The sequence below is a fragment of the Mastigoproctus giganteus genome, chromosome 7 (assembly GCF_048544385.1).
Source record: "Mastigoproctus giganteus isolate SK-2022 chromosome 7, ASM4854438v1, whole genome shotgun sequence".
Lineage (NCBI taxonomy): Eukaryota > Metazoa > Arthropoda > Arachnida > Uropygi > Thelyphonidae > Mastigoproctus > Mastigoproctus giganteus.
The window spans coordinates 170,710,249-170,733,840 of record NC_143581.1 but is presented as its reverse complement, the minus strand read 5'-3'; the positions used below and the strand labels follow the sequence as shown (position 1 = coordinate 170,733,840).

Genomic DNA, 23,592 nt, shown 5'->3' with positions numbered 1-23,592 from the left:
AAAAGTTAGTTTGGTGGGGGCAGAGGATTCACATGCTAATAGCAATAATAATAGTGTTAGCCATATTGCGCAAAGAAGCAACAGACTTTTACTGCACTGGAAAAAAAAAACTCTTAAGTAGATAAGAAAATTCAAATCATATGTTTCCCTCCTTACATGGGCTCTTTGTTCCAACAATCAACAACTCACTAGCTAAAAGAAAACTTCCTGCAATATAATCTAAACCTCAATGCCTGTAATTTGGATTTATGCCCCCTATTTCTGGAATTCTTTATAACAGTGAGAATTTCACCTTCATTCATTTTACTAATCCCTCTCAGAACCTTATAAACCTCAATCACATCACCTCTGAGGTGTCTATTTGCCAAGCTCTGTAGCCCACATACTTGGAGTCTTTCTTGGCACAGTAATCCTTTTGACAATCTCGCCATTTGAGACGCCTGTCTTTGGACCTTTTCAAGATGCTCCATACTTGAACACAGTGTTCCAAATGTGGTCTTATAATTTCCTTATACAGTGGGATTATGACCCTTATCTCTACAGGATAACGTTCAATAAATCATCAATAGGAGATCATGGGCTTTCCTGGCTGGCTGTTCAGAAAACTTGCATATCTGCTTGTATTGTAACTTCCAGGTTCCTTTCCTCCTCCACCGTTTCCAATTCAACCCCACCAAGTGTATAATTTATTTGGAGGTTGCTGTTCCTGAAGTGTAAGACATTGCATTTAGCATCATTGAAACCTATCTGCCCCTTCTCTGACCATTTTTGAAGTCTTCGTCTTCCTGAAGGAGCGCTGCTTGGTACTGATCATTAAGCTCTCTGCTAATCTTTACATCATCTGCAAATTTTGACATCATGCCTTCTATCCCTTTGTCGATGTCATTTATGAAAATGAGAAACAACAGTGGTCCAAGAACTGATCCTTGAGGGACACCACTCCTGACATTACCCCAATCTGAAGAATATCCATTAATCGTGACCCTCTGCCTTCTGGAGTGTAGCCACCCAGCAGTCCATCTTAGAATCTTACCAGTAATCATAGCATGTTCAAGCTTATACAGTAAGCTCTCATGAGGGACAGAGTCAAATGTTTTGCTAAAATCCAAATAAACTATGTTGAAATTGTTCTCTAAGTATATAGCTCATGAGTAACTGTCAAAATAGCCTGCTAAGTTAGTTAAGCTTGATTTTACCCTTAAAGGCATGTCGTGTGTTTTTTCAGAATGCCATATCTATCTAAATGTCCCTAGATTGCATTCTTAATCATTGCCTCTAAGATTTTTCCTACCACTGAAGTCAGACTTACCAGTCTGCAGTTACCAACTTTGCTCTTAGAACTGCTTTTATGTATTGGCAATACATTGGCACTTCTTCAATCCAAAGGAACCTATCCTGAGTCCAAGGATGCCCTCATAATTAACCTCAATGGCTAAATTCACTCCCTCCTGCTGTCCCTCAAAACTGCACAGTATATGCCATCATCTCTGGGAGCCTTACTTGCCTTTATGCCCAAAAGTTTTTCTAATAAACAATCATCTGTAATTACAACATCACTAATTTCATACGGCTCAGCCTCACTTGCACAGTTTCTTCTCAGCATGGAGCATAACTTCAGACTCAGCAAAAGCTCTTTTTGTGCTCAGGCTTCTTTTGATAAGAAGCATGACCCCCTCCATCCTTTCTATCTTCCCTGTCTCTCCTAAATACATTATACATACTATAGTGAAAATCATCATCACCAATTTCTGTGTCGCACCACATTTCTTTTAGCCCTATTATATATGAGCATTATTTGTCCTAACCAAGAGTTCAAATTCAGCCATTTTAACGACAACACTCCTGACATCACTATAGACACAGTTGAGACTAAGTAAGTTTTATAGTTTACTACTCTCACACATCCCTTGTAGTTATTTAGGTTTGTATCCCAGGCTTTATCTTCCCCATCATTTGAAACATTGCTATCCTCAAAACAATATCTTATCAATATCGGCTGTTGTGGCAACAAACAAGAATTCATGGAGTGAGTGCAAGCATTACTTTGACCCCCTGACGTCTTAGGGTACCCTCAGTGATACTGACAAAAATCCTCGCACCCCATTTGTTCAAATGAATACCATCTCTACAAAATAGATACCTTCTACCTACAAATGTGGGCGACACTGATAAAATCTGCCCCCCCCAGAGCCTTGCATTTTCCCCCAGAAGATGAACTGATTCTTGCATTGCTTTTATTGGGATAAGCAGTAGCATAGATAGCTAGGGAGGCTGGTGTGTCCGTATAAGGCCTGCAGTTATACTGATTGTCTAATTATGTCTGGTTTTTCTTAGAGTTAATGTTATTTTAGTTCAATGTATTAATATTAGGATCATAGTAAATAAACTTTATAAATTTATTTACTGCATTTTCCATCATAAATTTCCTATGTGCACATCGGTAATTTATGATGGGCTTTCTTCCATATCAGTATTACTGCTTGCAAGTTGTTCAACACCTGTTATCCTTTGCCATTGGATAGATTGAGGTGCTGACTGTGTGTGTATGTCCTCCACATTCATCAGATTTGAATCTCATGAATTTTTATATTTGCAGTCCTTAGTCTAAACCCCTCGACGTGGGCACCTGTAAATGGTGAGGGGACCTCCCAGTGATGCTGCTGATCATCCAGATTAGCATCACTGAGATTTAACGCCCATACCTTGGTTCCAGGGTTACATCATTGGAATCCAACATGTGCAGCCATGCACCGTGACCCGTAGAAATTCAGAAAGGGGGATCCTGGTGGTTGAGGGGCCCAGCCTTGATACACCACTTCGGCCCCTGTTTCGACAAGACGGGTGGTCCCGGACCAGCCCGACTGGAACAGCGGGTGGTTCTTACTGCTTGGATCAACTGCGTTCCAATAAGTCTCCCTTCCTTTGGTCCTGGGATGGGATCAAGGCTTATTGGAAACATGCATATGGTGCTCCTAAGCAACCTTGGCATCCCACTCGTGTACGCAGTACCTGCTAGTTCACGAGTGGGCGTCCCCTCGTAGGGCTACGTGGTGGGTGAGGTACTTGGAGCATCAGAAATTTTTACCTTACTCCTACGAATAATTTAAATTCTATTTCTTCTGGGGCCTTATATATTCCGATTTATATTCCGATCCCACTGAGGTGTTTTAAATGCCAAAAGTATGGTCGCTCTCAAACAGCTTGTCATGGCACCCCTGCCTGTGCTCGCTGTGGTGCTAAAGACCACAACAGCAAGGAATGTTTAGCTTCTAAGCCAAGTTGTACTAACTGCCAAGGAAAACACCCTGCATATTCTCGAGCATGCCAGCAGTGGAAAGATGAAAAGGAAATTCGAAAACTAAAAACAGAGCTAAACATCGCCTGTCAGGAGGCCAGAAAATGCATCCAACCAGTAAATAGTGCCAAGCCCTCATACGCCCAGAAAGCTTCTGGGAAAAGTACCATTGGTACTTAGACTGATATGAGTATTCCACCAAGGAAGTCATTTATCCCCATTGCACGCCGCTATTTATTAAGTTCCCAAAAGCCCACCCAAAAATCAGTCAGTCGCCACTCCTCCTGTACCTCCTAGTGCTCCAGCACTTCCAAAACACAGTGCTAAAGAAACTCCGAAGAAAGGGGAACAGGCATCTACAATCCAAGAGACAATGGATGTCGAAGATAAGGAGGTACAGGACGAGTCTGTCCTGGAACTCTTTGCGAAAGAACAAGAAGAAGAAATGGATACAGGCTAACATCCAGTCTTTCCAAAGAGAGAAAAACCCAGGACTGAGAAAACAAAGCCCTCAGCCCTTTGGAAGCCACCAGATGGACCCAATAAATCTAAATAATGGTTGTCGTTATTTGGTTTTTAGGAGCATTAGCAACTAAGGCCATATTGCTCCGGGTATATGCGGTGGTCATTCCCTGATCTTTCCACATCCTCTGTATTTGGTGGCTCACGGGCTCGAACCTCGGTCTAATCAAGAAGCATGTGCTACGCACTGCTGCTCCTGCCCACCTGGCTCTAAATAATGGGTACATTTAAATTTCTATGATGGAATTGCCGTGGATTCCATAGAAATAGAGATGACATCAAGGCTCTCCTGAGTAAGCATGAACCAACTTGCATTTGCTTACAGGAGATGTATTTAAAGGCAAATAAGGACCCTTACTTACGTAACTGCTCAGTTATTCACAGAGACAGAGCTGAGGTGGACCTGCCCATGGAGGAGTCGCTATCCTTGTGGGTAACCACACCCCCTTTCAAGCTATGCTTCTCACCACTGATCTAGAGGCTGTAGCAGTTCGTCTTACACTAGGGTTCCTTTTAACTGTTTGCTCCATTTATTTGTCACCTGGGAACGACACCACCCAGGCAGACCTTGATGATCTCATTAAGCAATTGCCACCCCCTTTTCTATTATTAGGGGATTTCGATGGACATAATACTCTGTGGGGTAGTTCTGACATCAATAGAAGAGATCGGATTATCGAGCGATTGCTTGAAAACAATGATCTGGCCCCTCTAAATGTGGGATCTAACACCTTTTTCCACACTGCTACTCGTAAATTTTCTGCCATTGATCTTTCCATCTGCTCCGCTTCCCTCCTGCCTCTGAGTACATGGGAGGTTGGAGAAAACCTTTATGGTAGTGATCACTTCCCCCGTGTTATCCACCATTTCTAATGGGAGACAATGTCACCAGTCGAGGATACCATGTTGGAAGATCGATCACGCCAACCGGAATGCCTTTCATCATCTGGTAACATTCAATATCACTACAGTTGGCCAGGAGCCAATTAATGAGTCAGTAAAGCACATCACAGAAAGTATGGTCCAGGCAGCGGCAGTTGCAATTCCGAGGACATCGTCCCGCTTTCTACGCTTTCCAAAACCATGGTGGAATGGAGAATGCACAGCAGGTAGAAAGGCTCAAAACAAAGCATGGGCAATATTTCATCATTACCCCACCACAGATAATTTAATAGCCTTCAAACGTGCACATGCCAAGGCACGGTATATCAGACATCAGAGCCAAAAGGAATCTTGGATCAAATTTTCATCTTCCCTTACACAGGCTGCCAGTCCCAAAGCCATCTGGGACAAAGTTTGGAAAATGAAGGGCAAATACACCTCACACCCTTCATCGATCATGGAACATAACGGATGTACAATTGCAGATTTAACTGCAATTGCAAATACTCTCGAGGAGACATTCACTAAAGTGTCTTCAGAAACATCGTACCCCCCCAGAGTTCCTCGCGCTCAAACAAAGATCAGAAAAACGTCACCTGAAGCTGTCCAACAATTGTGAGGAATACAATCAGCCAGTGGGAGCTGAAAGCAGCACTCTCATCATCCAAGGCGAGTGCTGTTGAGCTAGACAACATCCATTATGAGATGATTAAACACTTTTCATCGGAATCCATGGATCGTTTGCTCAGTCTCTATAATAGAATCTATATTGAAGAGACGTTTTCGGACTCATGGCATATGACAACCGTCCTTCCCTTTCCGAAACCAGGAAAGGATCCAAAAATATCAAAAAATTACCGTCCTATTGCTCTGACGAGCTGCTTATGCAAGATCCTGGAAAGAATGGTCAATACTTGTCTTTTGTGGTATTTAGAAGCTAACTACCTCCTTTCCATGATATAATGTGGCTTCCGAAGGAACAGGTCAACACTTGACCATTTAATTCGCTTGGAAACATCTATACATGATGCTTTCCTGAAACGTGAGCATCAGGTGTCGGTTTTCTTTGATATGGAAAAAGTGTACAACACAGCTTGGAGATATAGAATTTTAAAAGACATATATAACTTTGGTCTTAGGGGACACATTGCTCTCTTTATTAAAAACTTCCTTGCAGACCGGTCTTTCCAAGTTCTTGTAGCATCCACCCTCTCCTGGCCATTCTGCCAAGAAGAGTGAGTTCCACAAGGATCAGTTTTAAGCGTTATGCTTTTTGCTATCAAAGTTAACTCTATAACTGAACAACTTCCTCCAACTGTAAACATATATAAATGTGCCCTCTTTGTAAATGACATTAGCATCTTTTTGCAGTCGTGCAATATGACAGTCATTGAAAGACAATTGCATCATGCCATTGACCACTTCAACTCTTGGGCAGTGACTAATGGTTTTAGGTTCTCACCACAGAAGACTGTCTGCATACACTTTTGTCACAAACGGAACCTTCACCCTGAACCAGAACTTAAACTCAGACATCATTCCAGTAGCACCCGAGACAAAATTCTTGGGGCTCATTTTTGACAAGAAGTTGATATTTTTACCCTATATTCGTCAACTGCGGACAAAGTGCACGAGAGGGTTGAACCTCCTATGTGCTATCTCCTCCAATAGGAGGAGAAACTGCATATTTAGGTGGCTGGACCCAGTTCACAACAAAGCTATCCGTATTGCTACTGGATCATTTAGAACATCCCCTGTCCAAAGTTTATATGTTGAAGCAACTGAACTGCCACTGTCATTCTGACGAAAGCAATTGTCTTTAAAATATACCTTTAAATTAAAATCCTTGCCAGACAACCCTACGTGGACATCAGTTTTCAAGCCACAATGAGAAAACCTATATAACACTAGTCAGACTGCCAACCGGCCTTTTGGTATCCGTGTCATGATCAGAGAGCTCGAAATCATGGTAGACAACGTTGCCCACTCACCAAGGCAACCAATTCCATCCTGGCATGCTCGCTTACCATCATGTGACTTCGCCATTAAACATTGGGGTAAGTCCATACCTCATTCTTCTGTCTACCAACAACTCTACGCCGCCCAACGGGCTGAATATTCCGACTTCTAGTAGTAGTAGTAGTAGTAGTAGTAGTGGCATGTGATGCAAGAAAGCAAGTATATAAGCTTATGCAGCATCAGCCAAAAAAAAAAAAAAAAAATCACACCATTCCCTCCAAATGCCTGTCCAGTTCCTCCTTAAATTTATTCCTGCCTGTCATTACTGATGGCTTGAAGTCAGTGTTGTCTGTTGGATCTGCTGTTTTCTTTCCAGGTAGTTCTATATCTGGAAAGATTCCCCATGAATGCAGCATATATACAGCTGAGTTGTATGCTACAGAGTTAGCTTTGGATCACATTAAAACCCATAGGTATCAAAGGTGAATGGTGTACACTGACTCTCTAAGTACACTGCAGGCTTTATTGGGTATGAGGTATAATCCTCATCCATTTGTGACCCAGATTCAGCAGATGCTACATTCCCTGTTTGAGTGTTCGTTCGACATCCGTTTCTGCTGGATCCCAAGCCACATTGGGATCAGGGGTAATGAACCGGCAGATGCCGCGGCCAGATCACCAGAACCCCACAACACTTATTGCCTGTTAGTCCCCTATACAGACTACAGGCAGCTAATACACGCTAAATTACTCTCCTAATGGCAACAATCTTGGCATGGGCAAGTCACAAACAAGCTCTATCAGATAAAGCCTGTAATCCGACATTGCCCAGGAACTGCAGAGAGGAAGTTGTTCTAGCTCGCCTCCATATAGGACACAGTCATCTTACACATGCATTTCTGCTGAGGGCAGATGACTGTCCTATGTGTGAGAATTGTGGCACCGCTTTAATCATTTATCATATTTTAATTGAGTGTCCACGTTATAGACACGAGTGTGTTTTATATTTTACAGCTTTTAGTCATCTGGCTGAGCCTTATACACTCTGTCAGATTTTATCTGACAACGACCACTTGCCTTCTGTTTTTAGTTATTTAAAATCAGTTAACCTTTATACTTGTATTTAAAATTTACCATTTTATTGCTATATTTTTATTGTTATATTTTATAGATTTTTTATGCCTTTATTGTAATATATATAGTGTGACATAATGACCTAATTTTTTAGGTCACTAAAATTTTAATTCTGTACTTTTACGACCTGGTTTCGGCACACTCAGTAGCTAATGTGCCAATAAAACCCAAACCAAACCAAACTCGGCTCTAGTCTATAAAATTCCAGTTAGCAACAACAGAAGTGTTTGCAAGTGCATTGTGGCTGACTGCTGTCTGTCACACAACCCATACTGTGTTCAGTAGTCAGTGTGAAGATCTGTTCATGCCTGTATCACTGTTCAGAGAAGCCATTTTTAACATCTGCTGCGAGGTAGAATCCACTGATGTACCTTTACAGCAGTGGTTTTTTGGGATAAGTAACAAGGCTGTACTCATCAAGGAAGCATTTTCAAAAACTTTTTATTATTTTTGTGAGTATAATTTACTCCACAGATTGGGACAGAAATTTCAGAATCACCCTGTGTAGCTGTTTATATTTGATTTTTTCTATTAGCTAATTGTATTTGATTCTGATTTATGTTAACAGGAGAGACTGCTTCTACAGGGATGGGATACACTTAAATAGAAAGGGTGCAAGAATATTTGCTGATGCTATCGAGGCAGTGTTAGGTGGGTCGGCAAACTGCTAGCTTGGGAGAATACAAGGACTAATAGATTAACGGTAGCCACTGACAGAAGTGAAAGTGATTCTTGCACTGCTTCTATTGGTTTGCGCATGCTCAATGCCAATGGGATTCTTCATCTTGCTCAGAATAATCACCTCAGAGGGCATAAATTCAAATTGAGGAAGGACGGATGTCGGATAGATGTGCGGAAATTTGCCTTTGGCCAGCGGGTGGTTGGTTGGTGGAACCGACTTCCATCACTTGTTGTTGAAGTTGATAGCCTAAGCAAATTTAAAGCTCAACTGGACAGGTATTTCGAACGAACGGAGGGGTGAAATGGGAGTGGTGTGTGTTTTTTTTTTTTTTTTTTTGGCTGATGCTGAATAAGCTTGCTTTCTTGCATCATATGCCTCTACTAATGCTAAAGCTAATGCAGCCTGGAAAACAAGATGCAGGATACTTCAGAGACTGCTGGGAGTCATTATGGTACAAGTAAACACATGGGTTGTGTTAGGGTAGCTAAGAGTAGGAAAAGGTGCATGTATACTTGCGTGTACACCAATGCTAAGAGTTTGGTAAATAAATTTGATGAATTTGAGGTATTGCTCAAAGCATCAAAGGTGGATATTGTTGGGATATCAGAGACGTGGTGTCACACAGATATAAGGAATGCAGAACTGGAATTTGGGGGGTACAATGTGTACAGACATGATAGGAAGGGAGGGGGGGGTTATGCTATTAGTTAAGAAACACATAAAATCCAAGGAAGTTAAGCCAGTTGACATCGCTGGACAGTGCAGCATCGAGGCAGTTTGGTGTGACATAAGCATTGGGAGATCAAAATTGAGAGTAGGAGTGTGCTATAGGCCTAATGACTCTGATGAGTATAAGAAACTGTACAGGGAAATAGAGTGGGCCAGTAAATCAGAGAGTCTTATAATGGAGGATTTTAATTTCCCATATATTGACTGGAATTTGTGGGTTGGGCACTCACACACTAGCAAGGCTTTTGTGGGTTTATTAGATGATTGTTTTCTACATCAGCATATTCGGGAGGCAACTAGAGGGAGTAATACTCCTGATCTGATTATCAGTAGTAATTCTTCATGCATTAAGAATCTGCAGATAAAGGAACCACTAGGTGGCAGTGATCACAGTGTGCTGAAGTGGAATTTACTCAAAGAGGTAACTACCATCAGGGGTAAAGGGAAGGTTTTTGCTTTCGTAAAGGCGACTATGATGCTCTGAGACAGTATTTAAATTCTGTACAGTGGGGACCAACTGATGATGTTACCAACAGCAAATTCAAAATGGGAAGCATTCAAAGAATTTATCTTGGAAGCTACTAGGCTTTACATACCAACTAAGAAATATTGTTCAAGGTTTAGACCAAAATGGATGTCAGATGAACTAATGAGACATATGACAGAGAATAGAAATGCATGGGATACATATAAATTAATGGGTGACATGGAAGCCTATGATAGATATAAGCTGGTCTGTAACCAAGCACAAAGGAGATTAGGCAGGCAAAGGCAGATTTTGAGAAATCCTTGGCAAAGGATGCAAAGAAAAACAGAAAAGAGTTCTTTACCTATGTAAACTCTACAAGGAAAGGGATGAATCAGATTGGTCCACTGGATATTTATGGTTCAACTGTTAATGATCCTGCTCAGGGTCATGAACAAACTAAATGAGTATATTGCATTTACATTCACACATGAAGAGTTATTCAGGAAGGGGAATGCCAGAGGTGAAGTAAACTGGCAGTGAGCTAGATGATTTTGTAATAACTGAGAGGAAAGTGGAGGTGAAATTTTTGAGGATAAACATAGAAAAGGCACCCGGAGTGGATGGGATCTATCCAGTTATATTAAAGGAGGCAGCAAAGGAAGTAAGCCAACCCTTAGCCATAATTATGAGAGCTTCTTTGGACTCAGGGGAGGTATCCATAGACTGGAGATGTGCAAATGTGACCCCAATTCACAAAGGAGGATCAAAGGCTGACACAAGTAATTATAGACCTGTGAGTTTAACTTCTGTTCCAGGAAAATTAATGGAGGCACTGGTTAAAGAAGGACTGCAGGATCATCTTGACAAGACTTCAGTTATAGCTTGGACACAGCATGGTTTTGTTAAGGGAAAGTTTTGCCTGACCAATTTGATTGGATACTATGATGTAGTCACAAAAGAACTGGATGCAGGGAATAACTTTGATATTATATATTTGGATCTTGGAAAGGCTTTTGATACTGTTGCACATGGAAGACTGCGCCACAAATTGGATCAGTGTGGCTTTGGAGGCAAATTGCTGCTATGGATAAAGGGATGGTTGAGGGGGAGAAGCAGAGAGTGGTAATCAATGGACACTGCTCATCGTGGACTAATGTTATTAGTGGAGTCCCTCATGGTTCAGTATTTGGTCCATTGTTGTTTTCTGTATTTATAAATGATATCGATGATGGTATATCAAGCTTAATGTCCAAGTTTGCAAACGATACAAAGGTTGGCAGGGTTGTTAAGGACACTACTGACAGTATGCTGCTGCAACAGGATCTGGAAAGGTTGAGCAGATGGGCTGAGAGGTGGAAAATGAAATTAAACATTGACAAATGTAAAGTACTACATAAGGGAAACAGTAAACCCAGAGTAACGTATCAACTCTGTGGTACTACATTGACAGTGGTGGAGAATGAAAAGGACCTGGGGGTAATTGTGCAGGCAGATATGAAGTTTTCTGACAGTGCAGACGGGCTGCAAGAGTAGCTCATGGTGTCTTGTCAATGATATACAGGAATTTTTCTAGCAGGGATAAGGAGGTGATTATTCCCTTGTATAAGGCAATGATCAGGCCACACCTTGAGTACTGTATACAGGTCTGGAGGCCTCATTTCAAGAAGGATGTAGAGCTGCCGGAACGAGTACAGAGAAGGGCAACAAGATTAGGGAATGGAACAAAGGGTTGCTCTTGCGAAGAAAGGTTTAAGTTTTGCAAATTACAGTGTCTGGAGACTAGGCACCAGCGAGGTGATCTGATAGAAGTGTATAAAGCCCTGAATGGTTTGAGCATGCTCAGTGCTGATGGGATTCTTCCTCTTGCTCAGAATAATCACCTGAGATTATTCTGAGCATTATTCTGAGATTCACCTGATAAATTCACATTGAGGAAAGATAGATGTAGGATAGGTGTGCGGAAATTTGCCTTTAGCCAGCGGGTAGTTGGTTGGTGGAACAGACTTCCATCCCTTGTTGTGGAAGTTGATAGCCTAAATAAATTTAAGGCTCAGCTGGACAGGTATTTCAAACGAACGGAGGGGTGAAATCGGAGTGGGTTTTTTTTTTTTTTTTTTTGCCTGATGCTGCATAAGCTTGCTTTCTGGCATCATATGTCTCTACTAATGCTAATGTTTATAATTTTTGGCATGCTGAATAATGCAAACTATGGATAAGGTCATGTAAAATCATATGATCCTCTTGTGGCAGTTCATTTTACTTGTCAATTATTATCAGTCTCCGATAAGAGTATTAGAGACAAGTAAGATCTTTGTATTGAGTGTCATGTTGCCAGTCAATCTGTGCACTTTGAAATAATGGAAAGAGGTCAGAAGGGACAAGTCATACTTATCCCTTCTGACCTCTACACACTGCTTACCAAATCGTATTGTCTCAACAGCAAAGTTTGTAAAGGGACATTATGATGTAGCCTGCTTCTGGTGATTTGGACAAAGTCTTGTGGTGTCTTTAACCCATTCATTGACATTGTGTCCGCAGTGTAGTAATTCCAAAGAAATGGATCTTTGATTTGCCAGCATGATAACACTGTGCCACAACCGCCTGGCTCATAGTCATCTGATTCAGAAAAGAATAGCATTGTTACAAAATTAGCACAAAGGCATGACAAAGGCATTCAATCAAGTCATGCCTTTGTGCTGACCTTATTGAATTCAGATTAGCCATGCTGTGATTCAAGGAGATCAGAGCATGGCTAACACCTCCCCTTTTTTATTTGTGTGCAGTTGACAAAATGCTTTGAAAGAGTTATGAAGCAAAATATCCCTTTCTGAAATGGATTGTGATTTTTATTAAATCTAATAATGACAGAGAAACTACTTTGCAATCCTTATTTATTGTATCATTGTACATCAGTTGCCACTGTGTTTGCCTAGTTTCATTTCCTCATGTTTCTAATACATAATATAACTTAAATAGCATAAAGTTATTAGCTTTTATTTTTTCATTAGCTTTTCAATATTGTGGTTTTTTTTATACTCTGATTCCACTTATTGGGATATTTAGGATAATTTTTGTTATATTTAGTAGATTGTACGAGGGCTGTTCAATAAATAATGATCATAATTTTTCATGAACAACTGCACTGCTTGCTATTTCTAGCCGAGCTGCAGAATTTAAGACCAAATAAAACTGCATCATATAGCAACTGCACAGTTCACTTGTGCACAGTGTGACCTTGCCAGTTGGTCAAGTTTGTCTGTTCGGTTTCACCTACATAAAAATGGATGACACATCAGGAACGGCAGCACGTGGCTGTATGCTGCTCTAAAATTTTGTTTCCATCTCAAGAAAACACCAGCTAAAGCATATGAAATGTTAAAAGAGACTTATGGCAAATATACACTTCCATACAGTATAGCTCGCAGGTGATTCAGAATGGTTAAAGATGATTGTGATTCAATCAAAAATCAGTGGGCCTGAAGCTCCAATCACTGCTGTCACCACTGAGACCATAAACACTGCTTGTATAATCATGAGAGAAGATTTTCATATAACAGTAAGGCAGAGATGTTGAGAATATCAGTAATAAGAACACGTGGTATTCTCCATGACCATTTGCATATGACACATGTTTGTGCATGCTTTGTTTCAAGACTACTCACACCTGAGCAACAGCAAATTAGCATGGAGGTTTTCAAAAACTGTAACAGATGGTGAGGTTCTGCACAAGGTGATACGGTAGATGAGATATGGCCTCAGCCTTTCAACCCAGAGAGTAAGCAGCAAAGCTCTGTTTGGAAGTCTGTATGTCATTGGAAACACTGAAAAAAGCAGGAAGTTGTGGCTTCAGCAGGAAAAGTTATGGTCATCTCTTTTTTGACATTCATGGAGTGCTTTACCAGCAATGTTGTGCCATAACGTGACTGTTATGGGACCTTACTACAGAACTGTACTGCACACTTTGCAGGATCACATTTGTTGCAAATGACCACAACTGCATGCAGGTGAGTGGATGAGGACAGTGAGACCTCACATTGCTCATGCTGTCATTGAGTACTTAGCCAGCAGTAATGTCAAATATGTTCCTCATCCACCCTATAGCCCTGACCTTTCACCCTGTGATTTTTTTTTTTTTATAAATATTTCCAATGTTTTTTTTTTTTTTTTGGTAGTTGTTGGCGCATCGGCTTCTGTGGCCATAATGCACCTCCCAAGGTTTTTTTGCAGTACTTTGATCCAAGCCCGAGGCGGGATTCGAACCTGCGACCTTTGGGTTGCTAGGCAGGTACTTTACCCACCCAGCTAGCCCGGTCGGCATATTTCCAATGTAAAAGAAGGTGCTGCAAGGAATATGTTTCCAGTCATTAGAATTTGCAAGGAGATTGGAGACAATTCTTAAATGCACATAAAAAAATTGCTTCCACCCCAGTTCTGAAGGATGGAAGAAAGGTTGAGGTAAATGCATTTCATCAAATCTACTTTGAAAAGGACCATCAAAATATGAATGATTTATGAAGGTTTGTTGTGGAAAAAAAATTATGATCACTCTTTATTGAATTGCTCTTATATAATACTGAATGCAGCTGTACGTTTGATATCAGCCATTAGCTGGTAAGCAACTATTATATTGTTACACTTTTTTTTTTCCTAATAGGTTTTAGAATCTCTACAATTATGCACACAGTGTGATAATGATGGAGATATAGAATATGAGTTCCCCAGCTTTAATGCTATCGTAGCTCCAGATACAGTATGGGAAAAAAATGATTTGAGATATGCTAATGGAGTTTATGGGGGAATCAGAATATATTGTTTGCCATCTGAAAAACATTTGCTGCGCTGTGTGGTCCCCAAGCTACAGGTAAATGCAGAGTTTTTTCATATTGGTTAAAATATTAATTCTAGTATGTACAAAGTTTTTTATAGGGTAACAAAAAATAATGCCATTTTTTACTTAACCAATCTTTTGATGTTGTTTAGTGCATATTTAAAATGGCTAAAAAAGTAACCAAAAGCACTATGAAATGAATTGGGTATTATTCTTTAAAGTTTGTAATTATTTTTTCCCCCTGTAAGACAATAAGCTTTCGAGGCAGTAGGCTTCTTTTTCAGCTTTGTAAGATCAACGCTAATGAACCAAATATATATTACAAAAGAAAATCCCAAACATGCATGAACAATCAATGCCTGTGCATCAAGTGCAGCAGGAGAAAAGGAAAAGGGAAAAATGGGGGGGAAGAGAGGAGGAGTAAGAGAAATATAAGATGTTAACCATCAGACTCTGTGTTGCTGTTGTAATGCCTAGCAACTCTATTGTTAACTTGCCACCTCCCATCATGGTGTAAAAAAAGTTGCCTCCATAATAGGGTCAATGCGTGTCCCAGAATTATGATTAATGGTGGAACCCACCACTGCTATATGGAATGCCTCTAACCATGGCAGATGACATATATCACAAGCATAATCCAGAATTTCAACATTGGACCAGAAGCAATATTTCATTATCATATTCTCATATGCGGTAAGTAGTAAAACACTGATTATCTCGTTGTACGATCTGTTGTGAAAGAATTAGTCAGCTAAGCTGTCCAGTTATATTAGGGAGCATGAAAGAGGTTTCTTTCATGCTCCCTAATATAACTAGTCTGATAACCGGCTGCTTAAAGGCTACTCTAATTGAGAAGCTATACACCCTTGCTGATATTGCCCCACTGGATGTGAGAAGGGCAAGCACCGAACTACAAAAAGTGATGGAGATCCATTACACCCAATGTTTGAACAACCTTCTATTCAAAAACTGAAATCAAGAAGAGAATTTCTCATGATGACAAATAAACTGCTTACTACACCATCCTTGGCCCACGTTGTCAAATGGAGAGCCAGACAAACTCAAGATTGGATGACCCCACAAGATAAATTACCCTCTCCCTAGACATCAGTACAAATGGAAAGTTTGGTGGTCACTCAACTACCGTAGAACTGGCATGGATAGGTCCACGGACAGCCTGAAGAAATGGGGTATTTAACTCTGTGTGAATGTGGAGCTGAACAAACAACAAACCATCTTATCAGCTCCCCCTTGCACCTACAATTTCTTTACACAATTTCTGCCCAGAAATTGTGTAAAGAACTATATCAAGACATTTTATTTTGTATGTTGCTATATATGTTTATGATATTTAACGATTTTGTTTATTGGCCTCTTTTTTTTTTTTCTTTCCCCTCAGCTTTATTTATGTTACCTAATATTTCTGTATTTGCTTTCTTGTTTGTTTCCGACACGAAAAAAATAAATAAAGTAGTAAAACAATGATCATATTTTTATTCCATAATTTTTGAATTTTGTCAGGATAACAGTGGCCACCAAAAATATTTTCACTGTTTATCCTAATTCAACAAATGGCAATATTGGTTCTCAAAATTCCAATCAGACAATTTCAACTTTTTGAGATGGCCAGTGAAGCTGGATAACAACTTGTGGCACTCAGATGCTGAGGCAGATCCTCATTTAACAGTTACCAAGACAACTTAACTCATCATGGTGTACTGTACAAGAGCATCTTCAATATATTGGGAATGTGAGCAGACAAAGAATTTGGATCTCACACAGGCTGTCAGCTGAAAATATTCTCATTGTTCAACAATATGCATCATTTTGCTAAGTTAACAAGAAGAGGAACAATTTCTTAACCAAGTTGTTACTAGAGAAGAGAATGGGTTCTTTATGTTAATAGAAAGTCCACAAACCAGTAACTCTTTCCAGGTCCAATGCCAGTTCCTGTCGCAAAATCAAGTCTATACCCCAAAAATTGTCTTGCTCTGCATTTAATGGAATACCACAGGCATTGTTCCCTGTGATGTTCCTTACTTTACTTTACTTATTGAAAACTAGTCAGACTGTCACAGTTGATATTTACTGTCAGCAGTTGAAATGTCTAAACAGGGCTTTGACTGAAAAAATATCCAGTGTGTTAATCATTAAGAATTGTGTCATCCAACAGTATGATAATACTAAACTTTCTTCAGCAAAAGTCTGCAGAAAACCAGAAATTTAGACTGAAGTTTTACCCCACCCACTCTGTTTGCCCAATATTGAACTCTCAGACTATAATTTGTTCATTTTTTGGAGCACTTTTTAATTAGTAAAACTCTAAAATATTTACATCTACTATCAGAGTATAATGTTCTATTTATACTCTGGCCTGACCATAATTGAGAGGGATTTACAGCTAATCATTTTAACATGAATACAATCATTAATCACATTTAGTAGTCACAAAAACTTGAATCATGGTCAGCTCAAATGTGTATGTGACCATACTCCCACATTTGACCACTCAGATATGTCACCTTTGATTTGAAGATAACTGTGCTTGACAGCAATGGAGAATTTGTCTCTTACTGAAAAACACACACACACACACACACACACACACACACACACACACACACACACACACACACACACACACACACACACACACACACACACACACACACCAATCTCTGGTATCCTAATGTGTTATCACCACTCATATGTACAATCAATCAGTATTAATCTTCTCTTGTTGTTTTTGATATTTTCTTTCAGAATATAAAGATCACTCAGAAAGTGACATGTTCAGTTTACAGGAAAATTATGCCTATACAGTTACTTTTGCACAAAATTCATATAGTGGAGTACATACAGTTGCAGATTTATTTCAGGCATTTCAATCTGAAAGCTGGCTGAACAGAAATCCTTTGCCTTATTTTCAAGCTAAAGAGACAAACATGACTAAATTTTACAGCAGCAGAAACAAAAGTTGTAATTCTTTTCTGACTTTCTCACACCGTGTGGGCCACACTAATTCTATCAGTTTCCTTAAAATTGCACTGCAAAAATCAATCTCTGTTAACATTGATCCTGACAACACACAAAGAAACAGCTCTGTATAATAAGGTAAACAGAGCCATTTTTCTCTCTATACTTTATTATCGAGAGATCTCAAGTAGCAGGTGATAGTGATAAGTGATTTTGTCTGTGAGATATGGCACCTCCGTAGCCAGGTGGGAAGGAGCAGCAGTGTGTTGCACACGCTTCTTGATTAGACTGGGGTTCGAACCTATCACCACCAAACACGGAGGATGTGGAAAGGTCAGGGAATGACCACCGCATATCCCGGAGCAATATGGCCTTAGTTGCTAATGCTCCTAAAAACCAAATAACAACAACAACTGTGAGATATAAAGAATGCTCTTTCCAAGCAATTCTATTTCTTTTCTAGTGCTATTTTCTCTATTGTTTCAAATGGTTCTGTGCTTACAAGTTTTAATATAAGAACTCAGAATGGAAATCCACCTTTCATTTCTTCGGGTAAATATCTGTTAATTTTGCTAATCAACTCTACTGTCTTTAACAACCACTTGGTCATGGGGGTCTCCACATGGAGAAGGAAATCACTCTCCCAGGGCTAAAAGGAGCAATGATGGATAACAGCAGACACGCTGCTTATGGATTTTTTGATTCAAATCTGTTAAACAGAGATGAAATAAATTCATTCATTGCAAAGAGACAGAAAAACAAACTGAAAGCCCTGCTCCTTTTTTTTTTCTCATACTGCACTCCTTGAAAGATCATCTACTGAATAAGCTATCCCCATATTTAATTCAGAAACGTCTTGAGACTCCAGAAATATTCTAGTAGAGATGAATGAGAATAAACAGTCAGAAAGACTGTAAAAAGTATTAGTATTGGCAATTGATGCAAGGAAGAAGCATTGGACAAAAAAAAAAAAAAAAAACTTTCCATTTCACTTGTCCATTCCTCCAGTAGTTTATCTAGTTCTTCCTTGAACTTATTTAAGCTATCCACTTCCATAACAACAGATAGAAGTTTGCTCCAGCAATCAACTACCCGCTGGTTAAAGGCAAATCTTTACACATCTATTCTGTAACCATCCGCCTTCGGTTTGAATTTATGCCGCCTCATGTACATAGTCTGAGAAAGAGGAAGAATCCCATCAGCATTGGGCTTGCTCAATCCATTCAAAGCCTTAAGCACCTCAATCAGATCACCTCACAGGTGCCTATTCTCAAGATGCTGCAGTTTGCAGAACCGAAACATTTCTTGGTAAGAACACCCTTTTGTTTCCCTCACCAATCTTGTTGGCCTTCTCTGCACTCATTTCAGCAGCTCTACATCCTTCCTAAAATGAGGCCTCAAAACCTGTATGCAGTACACAAGATGTGGCCTCACCATTGCCTTATACAATGATATTATCAACTACTTATCGTTTCTAGCAAAATTCTTGTATATTATTGACAAAATTCCATGAGCTGTCCTGGCTGCCTGTCTGCACTGCTCAGAGAACTGCATATCTGACTGCACAATTACCCCCAGGTCTTTTTCCACTAACCTAAGTGTAGTAGCGCACAGTTGGTATATTACTCTGGGATTACCGCTACCTATATGCAGTAGTTTTCATTTGTCAGTGTTAAATTTCAATTGTCATTTCTCAGCCCATCTGCCTAACTTTTATAGACCCTATTGCAGTATCATACTGTCATTAACCAGCCTGCCAACCTTTGTATTATCATCTGCAAATGGACATTAAACATATGTATTCATCAGTATCATTGATAAATATAGAAACAACAATGGGCCCAACACCAAACTCTCTGGGACTTCACTAATAACATTAGTCCATGAAGAGCAGTGTCCATTGATTACTACTCTTTGACTTCTCCCACTCAACCATCACTTTAAACATAGCAGCAACTTGCCCTTAATGCCACACTGCTCCAATTTGTACAGCAGTCTTTTATGTGCAACAGTATCAAAAGAATTCCTGAAATCCAAGTAAATGATATCAAAATTATTTTTTGCATCCAGTTTCTTTGTGACCAAAATGTAGTAACCAATCAGATTAGTCAAACAAGATTTCCCCCTAACAAACCCATGCTGTGTCTGAACTATAACTGCAGTCTTGTCTAGATGATTCTACATTACTTCTTTAACCTGTGACTCCAATATTTTCCCTGGAACAGAGTTAAAACTATCAGGTCTGTAATTACTTGTGTCATCCTTTGATCCTCCTTTTGTGAATTGGGGATACATTCACACATCTCCAGTCTGCTGGGACCTCCCCTGAATACCAGGATGGTCTCATAATTATGGCTAAGGGTTTGCTTATTTGCTTTGCTGCCTCCCTTATTATAATTGGATAGATTCCATCCACCCCAGGTATCTTTCTTATGTTTAACTTCAATTTCTCTTCCACATTCCTCTCAATTATTACAAACTCATTTAGCTCCCTGTCAGAGTTTGCTAAACCTCTAGCCTCCACTTCCTTAATGAATTCCTCATGTGTGAATGTAGAGACAAAATACTTATTCAGTTTTGTCAGCAACTTCTACAGCAGGATCATTCACAGTTAAACCATTGATATCAATTTGACCAATATGATTCATCCCCTTCCTTCTAGAGTTTACATAAGTAAAGAAGTCTTTGCTGTTTTTCTTTGCATCCTTTGCCAAAGATTTCTTGCAATCTGCTTTAGTTTGCCTAACATGCTTTGCGACTTGATTACAGACTAGCTTATATCTACTAGGCGTCATTGCTGCTTGATAATTTATATGCGTCACATACAATTTTTTTGTCTGCTACAAGTCTCATTAGTTCATCTGACATCCATTTAGGCCTAAACCTTGAACAGTATTTCTTAGTTAGTATGAAATGCCTTAGTGGCTTTTATGATTAATTCCTCAAACCCCGCCCTTTACACCTGATGGTAGTTACATCTTTAAGTAAATCCCAGATCAGTACACTGTGATCACTGCCACCTAGTGGTTCCTTTATCTGCAGATTCTTAATGCATCAATAATCACTGCTGATAATCAGAATATTACTCCTGGTTGCCTCTCCTAACATGCTGCTGTTGAAAATCATCATCCAGTAAATCCACAAACATTTTGCTATTGTGCAAGCGAAATTCATAAGTTCCAGTCAATATCTATAAAGTTAAAATCTCCCATTATGAAACATTCTGATTTACTAGCCCACTCTATTTCTCTGTACAGTTGCTTGTTGTAATCATCAGAGTCATTAGGCCTATAACACACTCCTACTCTCATTTTCCCTTTCTCATTGTTTATGTCACATCAAGCTGACTCATCATTGCAGTGTCCGCCCATGTCAACTGAATGCACTTCCTTAGATTTTGTGTTTCTTAACTAAGAGCATAACTGTACTTATCCTGTCTGTCCTTTCTGTACACTTAGCCTTAGTACTGTACTGATAGAGATATCAAGCAAGAAAGGAAGGAAATCACGGAGGAACTGCACAGAATATGGCAGGTATGCTAGGATGAAAGAACAAAGGGTGCAGTAACCAGGCACTTTTTACCAGAGGTAAAATTGACAAGCCCTAAGGCTCCACCGTGGTTTTTCCCCGGACGTGTATGCAACGTTCCTTATCACAGGGCATGGATCCTTCAAGGATAAACTGACCTCTCTGGGAATTACTGATGATCCTACATGTTACTGTGGCAAAAGTGAAATGTGGGAGCATATGTATCACTGCCCAGATTATGAGGATCACAGATGTTGCTTAATTTCAAAGATACACGACCTGCCAAATGGTCATGAGCACCTCTTTGTCACACAGGAGCATTATTACAAAGCGCTGACTGATTATGCACAAGTGGTATTCACAACTCGCCAAATAAATATGAATGGGACCCAAAAAGTCCGAGACTCTGGAAGGGACCCAACTGAAGCGTTCCTGTCTAAATAACTGCCTTAACTGGACCATCCAATTAAGGCAGTTATTTATATATATTTATAATAAATTTCAATCTGATATGGTGGAAGTGGGTGGTTTGAATACATTTAAGAAAGGATTAAATAAATATTAGTTTAACTGAAGTTATTGATATAAATAGGCTTAAATACTTTGGTCTTTAACAAAGATTGGCATTATCGGAGGTTTAGCTAATCCTTCCTTAACCGTATCCCCGTCCATTGGGGTACGTATCAGCCCCAACTGGGTTCAGCAAGTTAATTCTATAATTTTTACTCTAATTACAGAGCTGAAACTCGCTATAGTTGGAGCCAGAACTGTTTTCTTGAATTTTCCCACTTAAATTTTCAAAACCTATTGAATTTCACGCAAATGACAAAAATGTGACATCAAGTATGCATTTTATTAGGCCTTTTCAATTAATTTTTTTACCCCCGCCCTAACCAGCCTAGAGCTTATGAAACCTGACACTTGATTCATTTCTTGGTGTAAAGCGCGCGAATTTCTTTTTACGGAGAGGAGCAGTTCTGATAAACAACTCCACCTGAATACGAGCGAAGCGTGGGAAGTATATATCACGTCACCCGTACAGCTACATGAGACGGAAAGCGAGAAGTGTAAATAAACAAAACACGAACAGGAGCTACTGTTTTTGACATAAGAAGCAATAAAGCGATACAGTAGCAATAACAGTTTATGCAAGGTGAACAGATCGTATATCCTATCTTCAACGTGTATTGCTCCTACGAACAGAAGATCAAGGAAATTCATCTGTTGGAAACGGGAAAAACTGGTGTAAAACTGATAACACTGCAATGCGCATTTGATAAAAAAAAAGTTTGCTTTATTGTAATTGTTTTTAGTAAACAATATCGGAACAGCAGTTTCCTGGGTTTGATCTTCTAACCAAATTTCGAGAAAATATTTCTATTTATAGCTGCGTTATAAACTTCGAAACTGGTGCATTAAAAGAAAGAAAAAAAAATCATCCGCTATGAATTTCTTTCTTTCTTGAAATGTGTATTGTTCACATAACTGCAATATTTGTAACAATACAAAGCTAACAGATTACGACTAACGGCTGCTCAAAAAGTATCGTTAGAAGATATTTGCTTGTTACGCTTTGATGTCATCGCAAAGGGAGAAATTCTGTTTTAGCTCAGAAGCCGAATAAATTCACTATCCACGGTCATAATGCTGTTCTGAGCTGCAATAAACAGATAAACTCCGCTGACAAATAGACTTACTCCCCATCACTTTTATTATTTTACTGTGGTTTTTGGCAGATGAGTCGGTGACTGCTAAATGCAGTGCGGTTTCTTGTATTCTCTCTCTCTCTCTCTCTCTCTCTCTCTCTCTCTCTCTCTCTCTCTCTCTCTCTCTCTCTCTCTCTCTCTCCATTTCGAGATCTCTGACCATGTGGTCATCACGGAATATCAACAGAAAATTTGTTTGTCGGAATGCTGCCCATCTATCAACTCTCTTACCGACCTTCTAATGTATATTGTGTTCAAATAATCCACTTTGCGAAATTCGAAAGTGCTACATCAATTAGGAGCAAAAACGGTTTCCCCCAACACAATGAATTACTTTATAGGTATAATAATGATTTTACTGACTGGAAGAAAGTGTCCACAATAAAACAATTGTACAAGGCGAAAACATGCGGTCACTCAAAGGATAAGCAATACAGCGATGTTTGAAATTTATAATGCAGTTCACTAGCTAATATTTTCAGAGGAATTATTCTGGATTTTTTTATCACATGAGCACCAGACCAAAATCGGACTAATTAGAATTCCGCATCCTAGGATGAACTGACTAATTAGAACTCCAGCATTTGTGATGAAACGACATGCACACCGATATCGTTTGCTACAGCAATAATATAAAGAAACGAAGCAAAATATTGTAACAGAGCTATAATGCAAAATAATGTTAGAAAGTAAAAATGCAAAATAATGTTAGAAAGTAAAAATGCAAAATAATGTTAGAAAGTAAAAATGCAAAATATTGTTCTCTAAAACAATTGTAGTTTCGGCATCCTAGGATGAAGCTGACTTAGAGCTGCAATGCTGTTTTTTTTATTATTATTATTATTTATTTTCTTTATTTATTTTTTGTTTTTGTATGGGCAG

General features: G+C 39.4%; 1 protein-coding gene across 1 annotated transcript in view; it reads left to right on the top strand.

The window, feature by feature from the left end:
• Positions 1-23,592, top strand: part of LOC150083332 (death-associated protein kinase 1-like) — a 574,715-nt gene that overhangs the window by 519,700 nt on the left and 31,423 nt on the right. Inside the window, exon 26 of the mRNA XM_090377188.1 lies at positions 14,327-14,533. Coding sequence (XP_090233314.1) covers positions 14,327-14,533 — 207 coding nt within the window. The remainder of the gene's footprint in view (positions 1-14,326; positions 14,534-23,592) is intronic.